At 39.8% G+C, this 12,592-nt stretch overlaps 1 protein-coding gene across 2 annotated transcripts in view; it reads left to right on the top strand.

The window, feature by feature from the left end:
• The window catches only part of BDNF (brain derived neurotrophic factor), a 114,490-nt gene extending 108,155 nt beyond the window's left edge, over positions 1 to 6,335 (top strand). For both annotated transcript variants that reach the window (XM_085643640.1, XM_085643639.1), the window contains exon 2: positions 5,443 to 6,335. In XM_085643640.1, the coding sequence (XP_085499766.1) occupies positions 5,464 to 6,207 (744 nt within the window). In that variant the 5' untranslated portion in view covers positions 5,443 to 5,463 and the 3' untranslated portion in view covers positions 6,208 to 6,335. The remainder of the gene's footprint in view (positions 1 to 5,442) is intronic.
• Positions 6,336 to 12,592: the final 6,257 nt, after the last annotated feature.

Below are 12,592 nucleotides of genomic sequence, written 5' to 3'. Positions count from 1 at the left end.
CTACAGCTTCCTTTGGTTCTTCTCCTTGGCAGAGGTTTCTTCTTGTTGTTCCAGAAGTGATCTAAAGTCTTGGGGTTTGGGTCCCCATATTTATACTACTTTTCTCTTTGTTCTCTGAAGGCAGAGAGGCCTTTGCCTAGTCCAAACCAGTTCTGGTCAGTCCTGGAGCACTTTGTTTACCTGACTCCTTCTTTCCTTTCAGAGTGCAGGGCAGAGACATCAGACACTCCACAGGAGGTGGAGCCAAAATTGTGAAGGGCAGGCACAGCCCTATTCAGGTCCCAGGTGCAACTCCTCCCATTCATCTACATGCAGATCTTCCTATTCAGCCCTGTGCTGACTCACCCTCTCCCCTGGAATCCCCAGCCCCTGTCACTCACAAAACCAGACACACAATACACAACCTAGCAGAGGCAGGCTTGGACAGTTAAGCAAGCAAATACCTACTTTCTAAAAGAGGTATTTTCAAACACAGAATATTAAAACCAACTTTACTAAAAGATGTATTTTATCATTTTGAGTTCAGGCATACTAAATTCGAATTTCTACCATGTTCCCTGAGTCAGTTAGGACTATAAGATGTAATAATCAAACTGACCATTCTAGCGTATGGGGAACAGGTAGCCTTGCAATACTGAAAAACGAAAATGGCTGTAATTCACTATGAGGACATGCCACACACAACAGGGCATGTTCTACCTTATACTTAGAATGCACCCTGCCCTTGGGCCTACCATAGGGGTGTCTGATATGAAGATAAGGGAAGGTTTAGGGATTGGCAAGTGGGTGCACTTGGTCAGTCGGTATGGCAGTACCAGACTGCACATAGGCTCTGCAATGGCAGACCCGAGACACACTTTACAAGCTGCTTCTGTGGGTGGCACAACCAGTGCTGCAAGCCCACCAGCAGCATTAGATTTACAAGCCCTGGGCACACATGGTGCACTGTACTAGGGTCTGACAAGTAAATCAAATAACCCAATCATGGAGTCACTAATCAATACATCAAGTTAACATAGGGAGCACTTGCACTGTGGCACTGAATAGCAGTGGCACAGTGCCCAAAGCATCAAAACCAGCAAAACATATCAAAAACAGAGGAGGCAATCAGAAAAAATGGAAGGGAGACTCACGCCAATGGTACCAGGTCTAACAGAAGTCAAGCCAGACTTTTTTATACAATACAATAACATTTATAAAGCGCACGGCTGCTTTCGGAGAAGCGTCCTGGCGCTGGCAGCATAATTGTTTATCCCATTGACATCTATATCAATATCATCTTATGCAGTTTTTTCCCCACAAAGGATTGGATGACAAGAAGAGGTGAGATTGTTAGTTAATGGTGAAGTGTCATATATACATATCAATTCCTGTCTGCTTGATAGTCTGTCTCTTTCCCTGTCTGTCAGATTTCCTGTCTCTCTAGCCTCCTAGTTCCTCATGACTTACACATTCCGGATATCCACACATATTTTTGAAGTAGGAATACAACTTATGCAAGCGACAGTAAGGGTACTGTGTCGCATACATAGCATTTTGAACCATGTGCACTGTAACAAACGTATCTATAGTACAACATTTCCTGCAAGGCACAGGCAGAGGTTATACACACACTCTGAAATTCTTTGCTACACAGTACATTTCTTTCTCAATCTCTTGCAACTTTTAGGCAAAGGGTGGTCTGGAAGTACAGACACATTTCCTATTAGAGTTTATCATTCCTAGTGCATGTGATCATATTTTCTTGGATTTAAAGGAAAATTTGAAATTCTACCTTTCTTGGCACTAGTCTCTATTGGAGGCTGAAGTATCATGGCACACACTTTCCATTTTGAAGAAATACCACCTCAGTTATTTTTCTCAAGTCTTGATAAAACTCCAAGTGTGTCTGAGATTGGGAACAGCTGGTCCATAGCATTTTTCAAGTTTCAATATGCCCAGCCGCATAATTTCATTAGGAGGTTCCAATACAACTTTCCCTAATCCAATTTTCTTACCACACAGTTAGCATGAGCCCTTTAACAAGAACTAGTGACTTTGGTTACTTGCTTATGAAGGGGTGCATTCAGAATTCGTGCAATAATATGGACTCATATGCAGGATGGATTGGGGAAATTTCAAAGCCAGCACTAAAATAACTTGATGTGGTTCTGTTTGAAATGAAGTACAGACTCCTTAATGCTCTAGGCACACTTTCGAGACTTCACACTTGGGATATAGGATGAATGTGTCTAGTGGAAAGAGCTAGCCACCACAGGCATGATAATGACCCTGAAACCATGCAGTAACAGAATAAACCTTCCTTCATCTGAATCACAGCTGCTGATGCAAGAGGGCATACGTGTCACCTTAAAAGTCTCCTAAATGGGGAAAGACACGCATATTTGCATCTTGTATTTGTGGGTCCACATAGTTATTACCCATTTTGGGGATTAAACTCATAATGGCTGGATTTAGGTGTTGCACCTATTTCTCGCCATCTAGTAATAAGGTAGGTAACAATAAAAGCGGTTTTGTGGAGTGCTATGACATCAAAAAATTAAGTGATAAATGTCATACTGTGGTAAAATATTGCTATCATAATATAAGGTTTTTAGGTTCTAAGCTGATGAAGTCATATGGGAATAATCTACTAAATCCTGATGCTATGATATCAGTGAGTAATTACTGAAGGGATAAACCATTATTTGGTTGAGCTAGTATAGCAAGAAGAACATTGATCTGTCCAAGTGCTAAGTTTATCTAAATTTGACAATATGAGTGTTACAGGAATGGCAGGATGAGCATCGATTTCAACCCCCATGATCTGTTCTCACTAAAACGTCTACCAATTTTCAAGACCTTCACACCATCGTCCTAAGGTATACTAGCAAAATAATTTGTTTTAAATATAATGCTGCCAAAATATTATAGCCACAATCCACAATATCTACTAGCAATATAAAGTGAACTTATATGTACATAAGTACTTGATAATATATAGATATGTATTTATATAAAAATATATATTTGTAAGCCAACATCGATCTATATATATATTATGTTATATATATATATATACACATACATATATATAATATTAAACATATATATAATAATATATAATAAATATATAATTATGTTATCAAATAGTTTTTTATTATTATGTTATAGTTAGGACCTAGTTTCCACAGACAAAGCGTCTATTGGTTTGCTAATAACTGACGAATCTTCACAAAATGTTCTAAAAAAAAAAGTGCCCCCTTTGCCTAGTACTGCTTGGAAAGTTTTGGGTTGGTCTGTGAAGTGGGGGCTGAGAAAGAAGGGGGTCCCAAAATGCATTTACCCCATGCAATTTTTCATGGGGATTTTGAACACAACTACGGCCCGAACCGCTGGATGGAATTACACCAAATTTGGCAGAAAGCTACCTCTTGGGACAGAACAAGCCCTTTTTTTGTAATTTGGTGTAAATCCGTTCAGTAGTTTTTGAGTTATTAAAGTAAAAAAGGTTTATAGATATCTATCTGTCAGTGATATAATTTGAGATGTCATCAGTGGCGTCACTGACCATGCCATGAGTGATGTAATATGTGAGGTCATGACCAGTGCATTCCAGGGGCATAAGTTATAGTTAACTCAGGTAACTATAATTGCTGAATTTCGATGGTCTTGTGCGTGTAAAATCGGAGCCTATTTTTTTTATGTTCCTGTTACCTTTGTTTTTATTAGTGAAGATATATATATATATATATATATATATATATATATATATATATATATATATATATATAGATATAGATATAATAGATACTCACACACATATACATATATGTATATGATCAAGACCACGGACGTGGTCGAAATGCTTCCTTTTGTTTTTGTGAAATAAATTAATCAACCTTACCATATCGAGAGGGCTCGTGGATTTGTTACGTTCAGCATCCAGTTCGAGTGGAATATATATATATATATATATATATATATATATATATATATATATATATATATATAAAAAATAGTAATAAGTGGTATGATTGAATGAATCTCAGCTAATGGAAATTACTCCTGGCCATATTCTAGTCAACTTTCAGAATATCTTCATTGAAAAAAAGGAAACAGTCTTTCTTGAACTGGTAGGCCATGTAACCTCCAAAGGAGACCAATAACCCAATGCATTCTTGAACCAAAAGGACAACATTTACATATTATAATGTTTTCTAAAGGGTGAACAAATCTGCATATCTCACGGAAAAAACACAAGCAGTCTGCCCAGAACTGGTAGGCAATGTACCCTTTTCAGTAGAGAAGGGTAGGTAGCTAATTTCTCTCTGTGCCTAGAGTCACAGACTACACATCACAAATAAATGTTAACCCATTTTATTTAACTGAGGGTAAGGTTACCAGATGAGGCAATGTCCTCCAGGACACCTTCAACGAGGGTTCACCTAAGCTGGACCATTTGGGCTAATGTTCCATATGCTAATCATTGGCAGAGGAAAATGCTGAGGTAAAACAGGGTATTAATGGTGATTTGAAGCCTTCTAGTAACCTTAATGTAGAAGGTCTCTATTGAGACCAAAAGTAGGAAGGCTATGATTTGGTTAAATCTTAACCAATAAACATATACATATTTATATCTTGAAAACGCTCCTGCTGTAGCAAAAGACAGTGTAGGATATCAGTTGGAAACAGCCACTCTGCAGTACCCCAACGCCCTCCCCAGCTCATGGCCCTTGCCCATGGAAGAAGTACAAAGTACCATCCTCATTTCCCATGCTTATCCCTGCTCCCACGTTTCCCTCCCCCGCCATCACCAGAGCTCCGGGCTACCGCTGATCACCAACCCTTACTGTCAGTTTCTCCCACACACACACCATATACCTGTCTTTGGGGTTTCTTAAACAGGATAGTCCACCCACAGGACACCGAATGCTATAAAATGCGGTGTGCAGACCCCGAAATTGAATTTTAGCAATGCTCAGGGGAAGCTGGCCGTACTTAGGAAATGCGAGTTCCTTGAAGGTGGCTTAAACCTCCTGAATTGCCCTGATTACCAAGCTTTGCCAAGACCTCAGCCTACCCTTAAATATGATCCGAAGCCTACTTTCAAATATATCATCTCTTGTGCAGTACTGTGCAAATTGCATGAACAGCACACCGACAAAATAAGTGATGTAGGATTTGAAGAAATTCATAGTTGTAAATAAGGGGTTCCGTTTGTGAATTTTTGGCAAAAGTATTTCACAAAAAGCCAGGTATTTTGCGAATACCTGAGCAATTTGCAGTACAGCAAGGCAGGATGAGGGGAGGGCTCAAATCCTAACTTGGCAGGAGCCTTTAGTTTTTGTGATATTTGTGTTTTTGAAATGTATCCTTCACTATAAATATTGCCATAACATTTGCTGATGTTTCACAAATGCATTGCGCTAAAAACTACCTGATCTTTTTCTCCTCCTGCAGTTCCACCAGGTGAGAAGAGTGATGACCATCCTTTTCCTGACTATGGTTATTTCATACTTCAGTTGCATGAAAGCTGCCCCCATGAAAGAAGCCGGCATCAGAGGACAAGGCAGCTTGGTGTACCCAGGGCTGAGGACCCACGGGACCCTGGAGAGCATAGGTGGTCCCAAAGGCAGTTCAAGAGGGGGGCTGCCGTCGCTAGCAGACACTTTCGAACAAGTCATTGAGGAGATGCTTGAAGATGAGCAGAGCATGAGGCCCAGTGAGGAGAACAAGGACGCGGACATGTTTACATCTCGAGTCATGCTGAGCAGTCAAGTGCCTTTGGAGCCCCCACTCCTCTTCCTGCTCGAGGAGTACAAAAACTACTTGGATGCTGCAAATATGTCCATGAGGGTCCGGCGACACTCCGACCCCGCTCGCCGCGGGGAGCTGAGTGTGTGTGACAGTATTAGCGAGTGGGTGACGGCAGCTGACAAAAAGACTGCCGTGGACATGTCAGGGCAGACGGTAACTGTTCTCGAGAAGGTTCCGGTACCCAAAGGCCAACTGAAGCAATACTTCTACGAGACCAAATGCAACATTATGGGTTACATGAAGGAGGGCTGCAGGGGCATTGACAAGAGGTACTGGAACTCCCAGTGCCGAACTACTCAGTCGTATGTGCGCGCGCTCACCATGGATAACAAGAAGAAAGTGGGCTGGCGGTTCATCAGAATAGACACTTCATGTGTATGTACATTGACCGTTAAAAGGGGAAGATAGTGAATTTATGATGTATAGATTATATTGAGACAGAAATTATCTATTTGTACATATACATAACAGGGTAAATTATTCAGTACGAGAAAATTATTTTATGGACTGCATGTATAAATGAAGTTTATACAGTACAGTGGTTCTACACTCTATTTATTGAACATATCCATGACCTTGAGGGAATCAAAAGTCATCTGCGCACAACTTAAAATTAAGTCCGCATTACATTCCTCGATTACATTGTGGTTTGTTGCCGTTGCCAAGAATTGAAAGCGTAAAAAAAAGTGAAACGACTAAAATGCATGCTGCTTCAATTGTGAATTGATCAATTGTCCTCTTTCAGGCTAAATTTGACCAAAACATTCCGTTTACATTTTAGACAGTAAGTATCTTTATTCCTGTTAGTGGTCTATCTGTTTACTGCTTTTAACTTCGGATAGCGTTGGAATTAAAACAATGTCACGGTGCTGTTGTCATAGCTTTACTGTTTATTTTTTTATTCCCAAAAGGTTAACACGATCATCGAGACTTGTTCTGGACAAGAATTAACTCATTTTGTATGTTGTGAAGGTGTTTGCAATATCAAATCAGACTACTGAAAAAAAAGAATAAAAAAAGTAAGGCAACCGAAAAAGAATGCTGATGTTAAATGTTCCGGCCTGCATCCTACAGGTTTGCAAGCAGCATTTCTTGTACGCTCTTGCGTATGCATCACGCTGTTTATGTTTATTCTTGTGCAGTAACTTTTTTTGTTAAAAATGTGTGTTCCCTTTGTTGCGGTGGAAAGCATTTTATGGAAGCTTTATAAGATATGGCACAAGTTATCCAAATCTAGCACAGAAATTTGTGAAAACATGAAGAAAACACCGCATGATAATGATTATAGTGTATGCAGCAAGAGATACAAAATGGCGTGGATGACCAGGTCAAATGTTTCAATTAAGGACCTCTACAAAAAGACAGTGAACTAAATGCAATGAAAAAGTAGATTTATGTGGCCTTGGCCAACTTGAGATGGAACTTCATGTTCTTGGGCTTTTTAAATTAATGCACAGCCCTAAGTCTTAGTTGTAACCATGTTGTGATAGGCTGGGGCCTGGGGGGTGGTTTGTCGCTGAAATTCTTTTGCAAGTTTGGATAGGAAATTCAGGTTGACACAATGGACTCACCAATTGGTGACCCATAGCATGTATGGTTTCTGCAACCAGAATACTGTTCTTCTAATGATCTTCCAAAGGCATCAAATCTGCCTCAGCCTTCCAGTTTCAAAATGGCTTCCAGACATAATGTGGCTCTGTTGGAATCATTAGCACCCTAGGTTTCCTTGGAATGCCATGGGGACTCACAGAGTGCCTTCTCAGATGGCAGCACAAATGGGTCTGCTGTTAGCGTGGAGTTTCACGTACCACCTTCCAAAAGCATATATTAGCAATGAGGTTTGCATCGACTGAACAAACGGCAACAAAGACCGAGATGGCAGGGTGGGTCATCTAAGACCAAAGCCAAGCACATCACTGAGCCGAAAATGAGGCCGTAGTGTATGACGTGTACGTGAACTAGTTACTGTTCCCTCTGGGTATGTATCATGGAGTATAGAAATATGATCCCATGGGTCTCTGCAAAATGTGCGAAATGTTAAGTGTAGAAGAAAAGAGTTGGGAGAACTATTGCAACGACAGTGCATCAAAGTGAGCCAGGCAGTGTTCCTTGTGCTAGAGTTCCCACCATAGCTCAGCAGACTTGACGGACCATGAACAAAAGTTAGATCCAAGCTTTTACAACAAATCCAAGAACAAATCCAATAATGTGTGACATATTTCCTGGCAGTTTGGATCTATTCCAGATTTTCAGCTTAACAATTGATTTCGTAAGTAAGTTGGAATTTGAGTCACTGTATGTAAATTTACTTTACATACATAGTGTGAAAATTTGGCCTGAATCCAGCACTCTTGGAGGTACATTGGACACCCGTACCCCAATAGATTGTTTCACAAAAATGACACCCAAAGTTCAGACTTTACTGTCGATTGACAGGCAGAATTATATAAATAGAGCACCCGGTTTCACTGCGTTATTTTTCAGATAATCTATTTTTTCAATGTTTTTAGTGAAGAAAACCCGAGCGTTCCGATATGCATGCTAGAAAACCAACTTAAGCAACAGGAACAAATTCAAACATATTTTAATGTTTATATCTGTCTTGCCTTGTCTCCCATCCATCTCTGGGACCATAGCAACTGTACCGCCACTGGCCTGGTGACCACATGGAGAAAACAGCGGGTAAAATTTAACTTCACAGAAAAACAAGAAAGGGAAGCAAAGATTCCTAGAGGAAATTTCGTTTTGTAATGATTATAAAACTGTGGCATCAGCCCAGGCACAAATAATGAAATCCACACTGACCTTAAGGCAGCAATTGCCTGCAAGAAAAACAATTGATGATTTCATTAGTCTAAATATAAAGAAACCTCTAATGTATTTTGGCACATTGTTATCCGCTTTAGTTCTATGCAAGAAAATTTAAAAACTGATGGGTAGTATTCTTGAATAATATTTTGTTATTTATATAGTTTTTTACCGAACGTGCTTCACATAGACCACTTTTAAAATACAGGTATTTTCACTCAACTGAAGTTGGTACTCACTTACTGACCTCATCAACCTTGCTTGAATTCGAACAATTGATGTGACGATCTCACCCACAATTAATCGAAGCCGCTGGTAATTACTATGGGCTGCATCCTAGTCCATTTACTCTTATCTGTGCTACGGACAAGGAACAATCGTATGCAAATCAGCCTTAGTCCTTCTCCAATAGGAACAGTGCAGCACTATCTTTCAGGCCCAGTCCCCTCTGAATAACAAAGGTAACCCCAACTTGAATCTCAAGTCAAAGTGATCAAGAGAATCCGTGCCTTGGCATAACTATCAATCTAGGTTGTGACTAGGGGTGGGCGGAATTTGCGTAATTGCGTTACGCAAATCTCCGCGAAACGGTAAAAAATCTCCGCGAACACGCAGAAATTCCGCGAACACGCGTAATTGCTTGTTCGCGATGCTTTTTTCCTGTTCACAATTGCTGTTTGCGTGCTCGGGGAGAAATATCTCGCGAACACGCATTTTGAGAACGCGAACAAGCAAAAATGTTGCGAAATCGCAGAAAGCAGACTTTAGAGCAATTTCGCGTTTTCCGCGGAACGCGAAATTACGCAAATTCCGCGAGCGGAACGGAATTTACCGCCCAGGCCTAGTTGTGACACTAAAAAAAAAATAGTAATAAGTGGTATGATTGAATGAATCTCAGCTAATGGAATTTACTCCTGGCCATATTCTAGTCAACTATCAGAATATCTTCATTGAAAAAAAGGGAACAGTCTTTCTTGAACTGGTAGGCCATGTACCCTCCAAAGGAGGCCAATAATCCAAGGCATTCTTGAACCCAAAGGACAACATTTACATATTATAATGTTTTCTAAAGGGTGAACAAATCTGCATATCGGAAAAAACACAAGCAGTCTGCCCAGAACTGGTAGGCAATGTACCCTTTTCAGTAGAGAAGGGTAGGTAGCTAATTTCTCTCTGTGCCTAGAGTCACAGACTACACATCCCAAATAAATATTAACCCATTTTATTTAACTGAGGGTAAGGTTACCAGATGAGGCAATGTCCTCCAGGACACCTTCAACGAGGGTTCACCTAAGCTGGACCATTTGGTCTAATGTTCCATATGCTAATCATTGGTAGAGGAAAAGGCTGAGGTAAAACAAGGTATTAATGGTGATTTGAAGCCTTCTAGTAACCTTAACGTAGAAGGTCTCTATGGCGACCAAAAGTACGAAGGCCATAATTTGGTTAAATCTTAACCAATAGAAGTGCAACTAAGGTCGAAACACCTTAATGGTTCTGTGTTGTCTCTTTCGAGGTGTGACCTATCAGTCTGGGCAAGGCTGCATCTTTTGGAGGTGGAAAGGGGCTGATTGGCACAAGGTTGTTCCTATTTGGTAATGTCAAAGACCAGCTGAAAATTGATGGAAGTTCAACCATAACTTGTTCCCCACTAACATTAAGAAGCATTAGCGGAAACACTTGCACTCTTATTTTGTATTACATTTCAGGATGTCAAAAAATTGAACTGGGTCCTTTTTAAGGGATGCATATGACAGATTTGTTCTGTCCACTATTTCCCAAAGTAATTCACAGAGTTGAGCTTAACATTTCTGCAAGCGGGAGAGTGAGCAAACAGTGTAGTGCAATGGAACAAGACACCCAAACTGGGACACCGCTGATCACAGCCTTAGCAGTTTGAGCACCACTGAGATATAAAGGAAAGGTATCTCCATGTCACTTTTGTTAAGTCTTGCTGTGGTCTGTTTGTGGCAAAGGTACTTCATGCATGTCGACAGGCCTACTGCTTTGTTAAAAGTGAGACTCTCTAAAAATGTAAGTTACTGTCTGTGGCCTTGTTCTCAATATGAAAAAGAAAATTATATATAATATATATATATATATATATATATTTATATATATATATATATGTATATATATATCCACCAAGTGTAATATAAATATTTATTGTATTTCGAGTATATTTATATAATGATGTTATTGACGCATTGAAACTGGCATTTATTCCTTAAAGCATCTGAAGCATATTGTAAATAAAATTACGCTATTTAAGTGTACTAATTAACATATAATATATGTTTAAATATAGACATTTTTAATGTTTCTAAATATATTTTCAAAATACATAAAGCTTGTTTTTGCACCATGTGACTTTTCTCTGGCTGTAAAACCGACGTGAGCGCTGTGTGTTCCTTGTTGAGTATATGCTTTGACGTTATTTGTGATGGCGACACTTGCTGTTCCGACATTCAACCAAGTTAGAGATCACCAACATGAATAGTTCTCCATACCTATATTAATTAGGGACATTTAAAAAACGTCTACATTGTCCTATCTCATCCCACGTAGCCATTTGCAGCTACAAGACTATCTCCCTTGAAATCCCAGAGTTATAAGACAGCACTGTATCCCACAGAGAGTACGTGTGTTCAAACCAAGCCTTTTTAAGAGAAACTTTGATAGAAGAATAAGAAAACATGGCTGAATAGTTTATCTTTATACATATTTTCCAAAATATATTTCCTAAGATGTTTTACATTTTAGAAACAATCCTACAGGTAAACTCATGTCACTGCTCTAAACCTTCAGGTCTACCACAAAACTCAAGAGCATTAATACTCTGCAGAAAAAAATACGTCTAAATGCCATTAAGAGGATCTGGGGCCCGATTCACAAAAGTAATCGGAGACAAAATCCTAACTTTACGACTTTCGGTATTCACAAAAGGCATTTAGGAGTAGTAAAGTTAGGATTTTGTCTTAAGTATGTCTTAAGTTTTGGTCTTAAAACAAAATCCTAACTGAAGTTCAACTTCAGTTAGGATTTTGTCTTAAGACCAAAACTTAAGACAAACATAAGACAAAATCCTAACTTTACTCCTCCTAAATGCCTTTTGTGAATACCGAAAGTCGTAAAGATAGGATTTTGTCTCAGACTACTTTTGTGAATCGGGCCCCTGGTTCCCAGAAGAAGCGTTGGATGCATAGAAGAGAAACGATGAAACCACAGAAGAAATAGTGCCCATGTGATGTATTATTTAGTTTCTGGTTTCTACAGTCTGTAGATGGCGCACATAATTAATATAGCTGATCTCCTGCTGGCACTAAGATTTGTATGTTTGGCTTGAGCATGCAAATAGCCTATTTACGACTGCAAACACCATTTCTGGAATTCACAAATGTTAGCTTTGCACTTAGTTCACTACACAAAGGTTCGTAAATGTGCAAATTTACTCGCAAGGATGGGGGGTAGTAGGAAGTGGATATCAGAGGGCTGGAATGCGCTGCCTAAAACCACAAGCTAGCATGTTTGTGGGTAATCCCAAAGTTCTGTTCGATTTCTACGACCCCTTTAAAAAAATGACAAGAGTAGGAGTAAACCCCTCTCCCGTGGGGAAATGGATACGCCCAAAGCAGGGTCGGGTGATTTACTGAGGCGAATCCTCATTCCCCAGGAGACTTTTTTTTTAGGTATCACTGCACAACGGAGACAGGATTCCCACCCATGCAAAACTTTACAACAAACCTATGACAGTGGAAGCTTTCTAGCTTTACTTCTGAAAAATGTGCAAATCCCTGAAATTCAAAAACCTGCACCCATGTAAGATTATAGACCTGCGGGTGCAAATGTACAACTTTGTTTAGGAACAGACCCGAGAGCATCAATGATTGCAAACCAGGTGCCAGGGGGATAATTAGCAAATGCAAAGGTGTTGGTCATGTAAACTGGCAGCACGGCTTGCACCTAGAAATAGCCACGAGTAAAT

This window comes from Triturus cristatus, chromosome 3_1 (genome assembly GCF_964204655.1).
Source record: "Triturus cristatus chromosome 3_1, aTriCri1.1, whole genome shotgun sequence".
NCBI lineage: Eukaryota > Metazoa > Chordata > Amphibia > Caudata > Salamandridae > Triturus > Triturus cristatus.
This window is presented reverse-complemented; position numbering and strand designations above follow the sequence as displayed.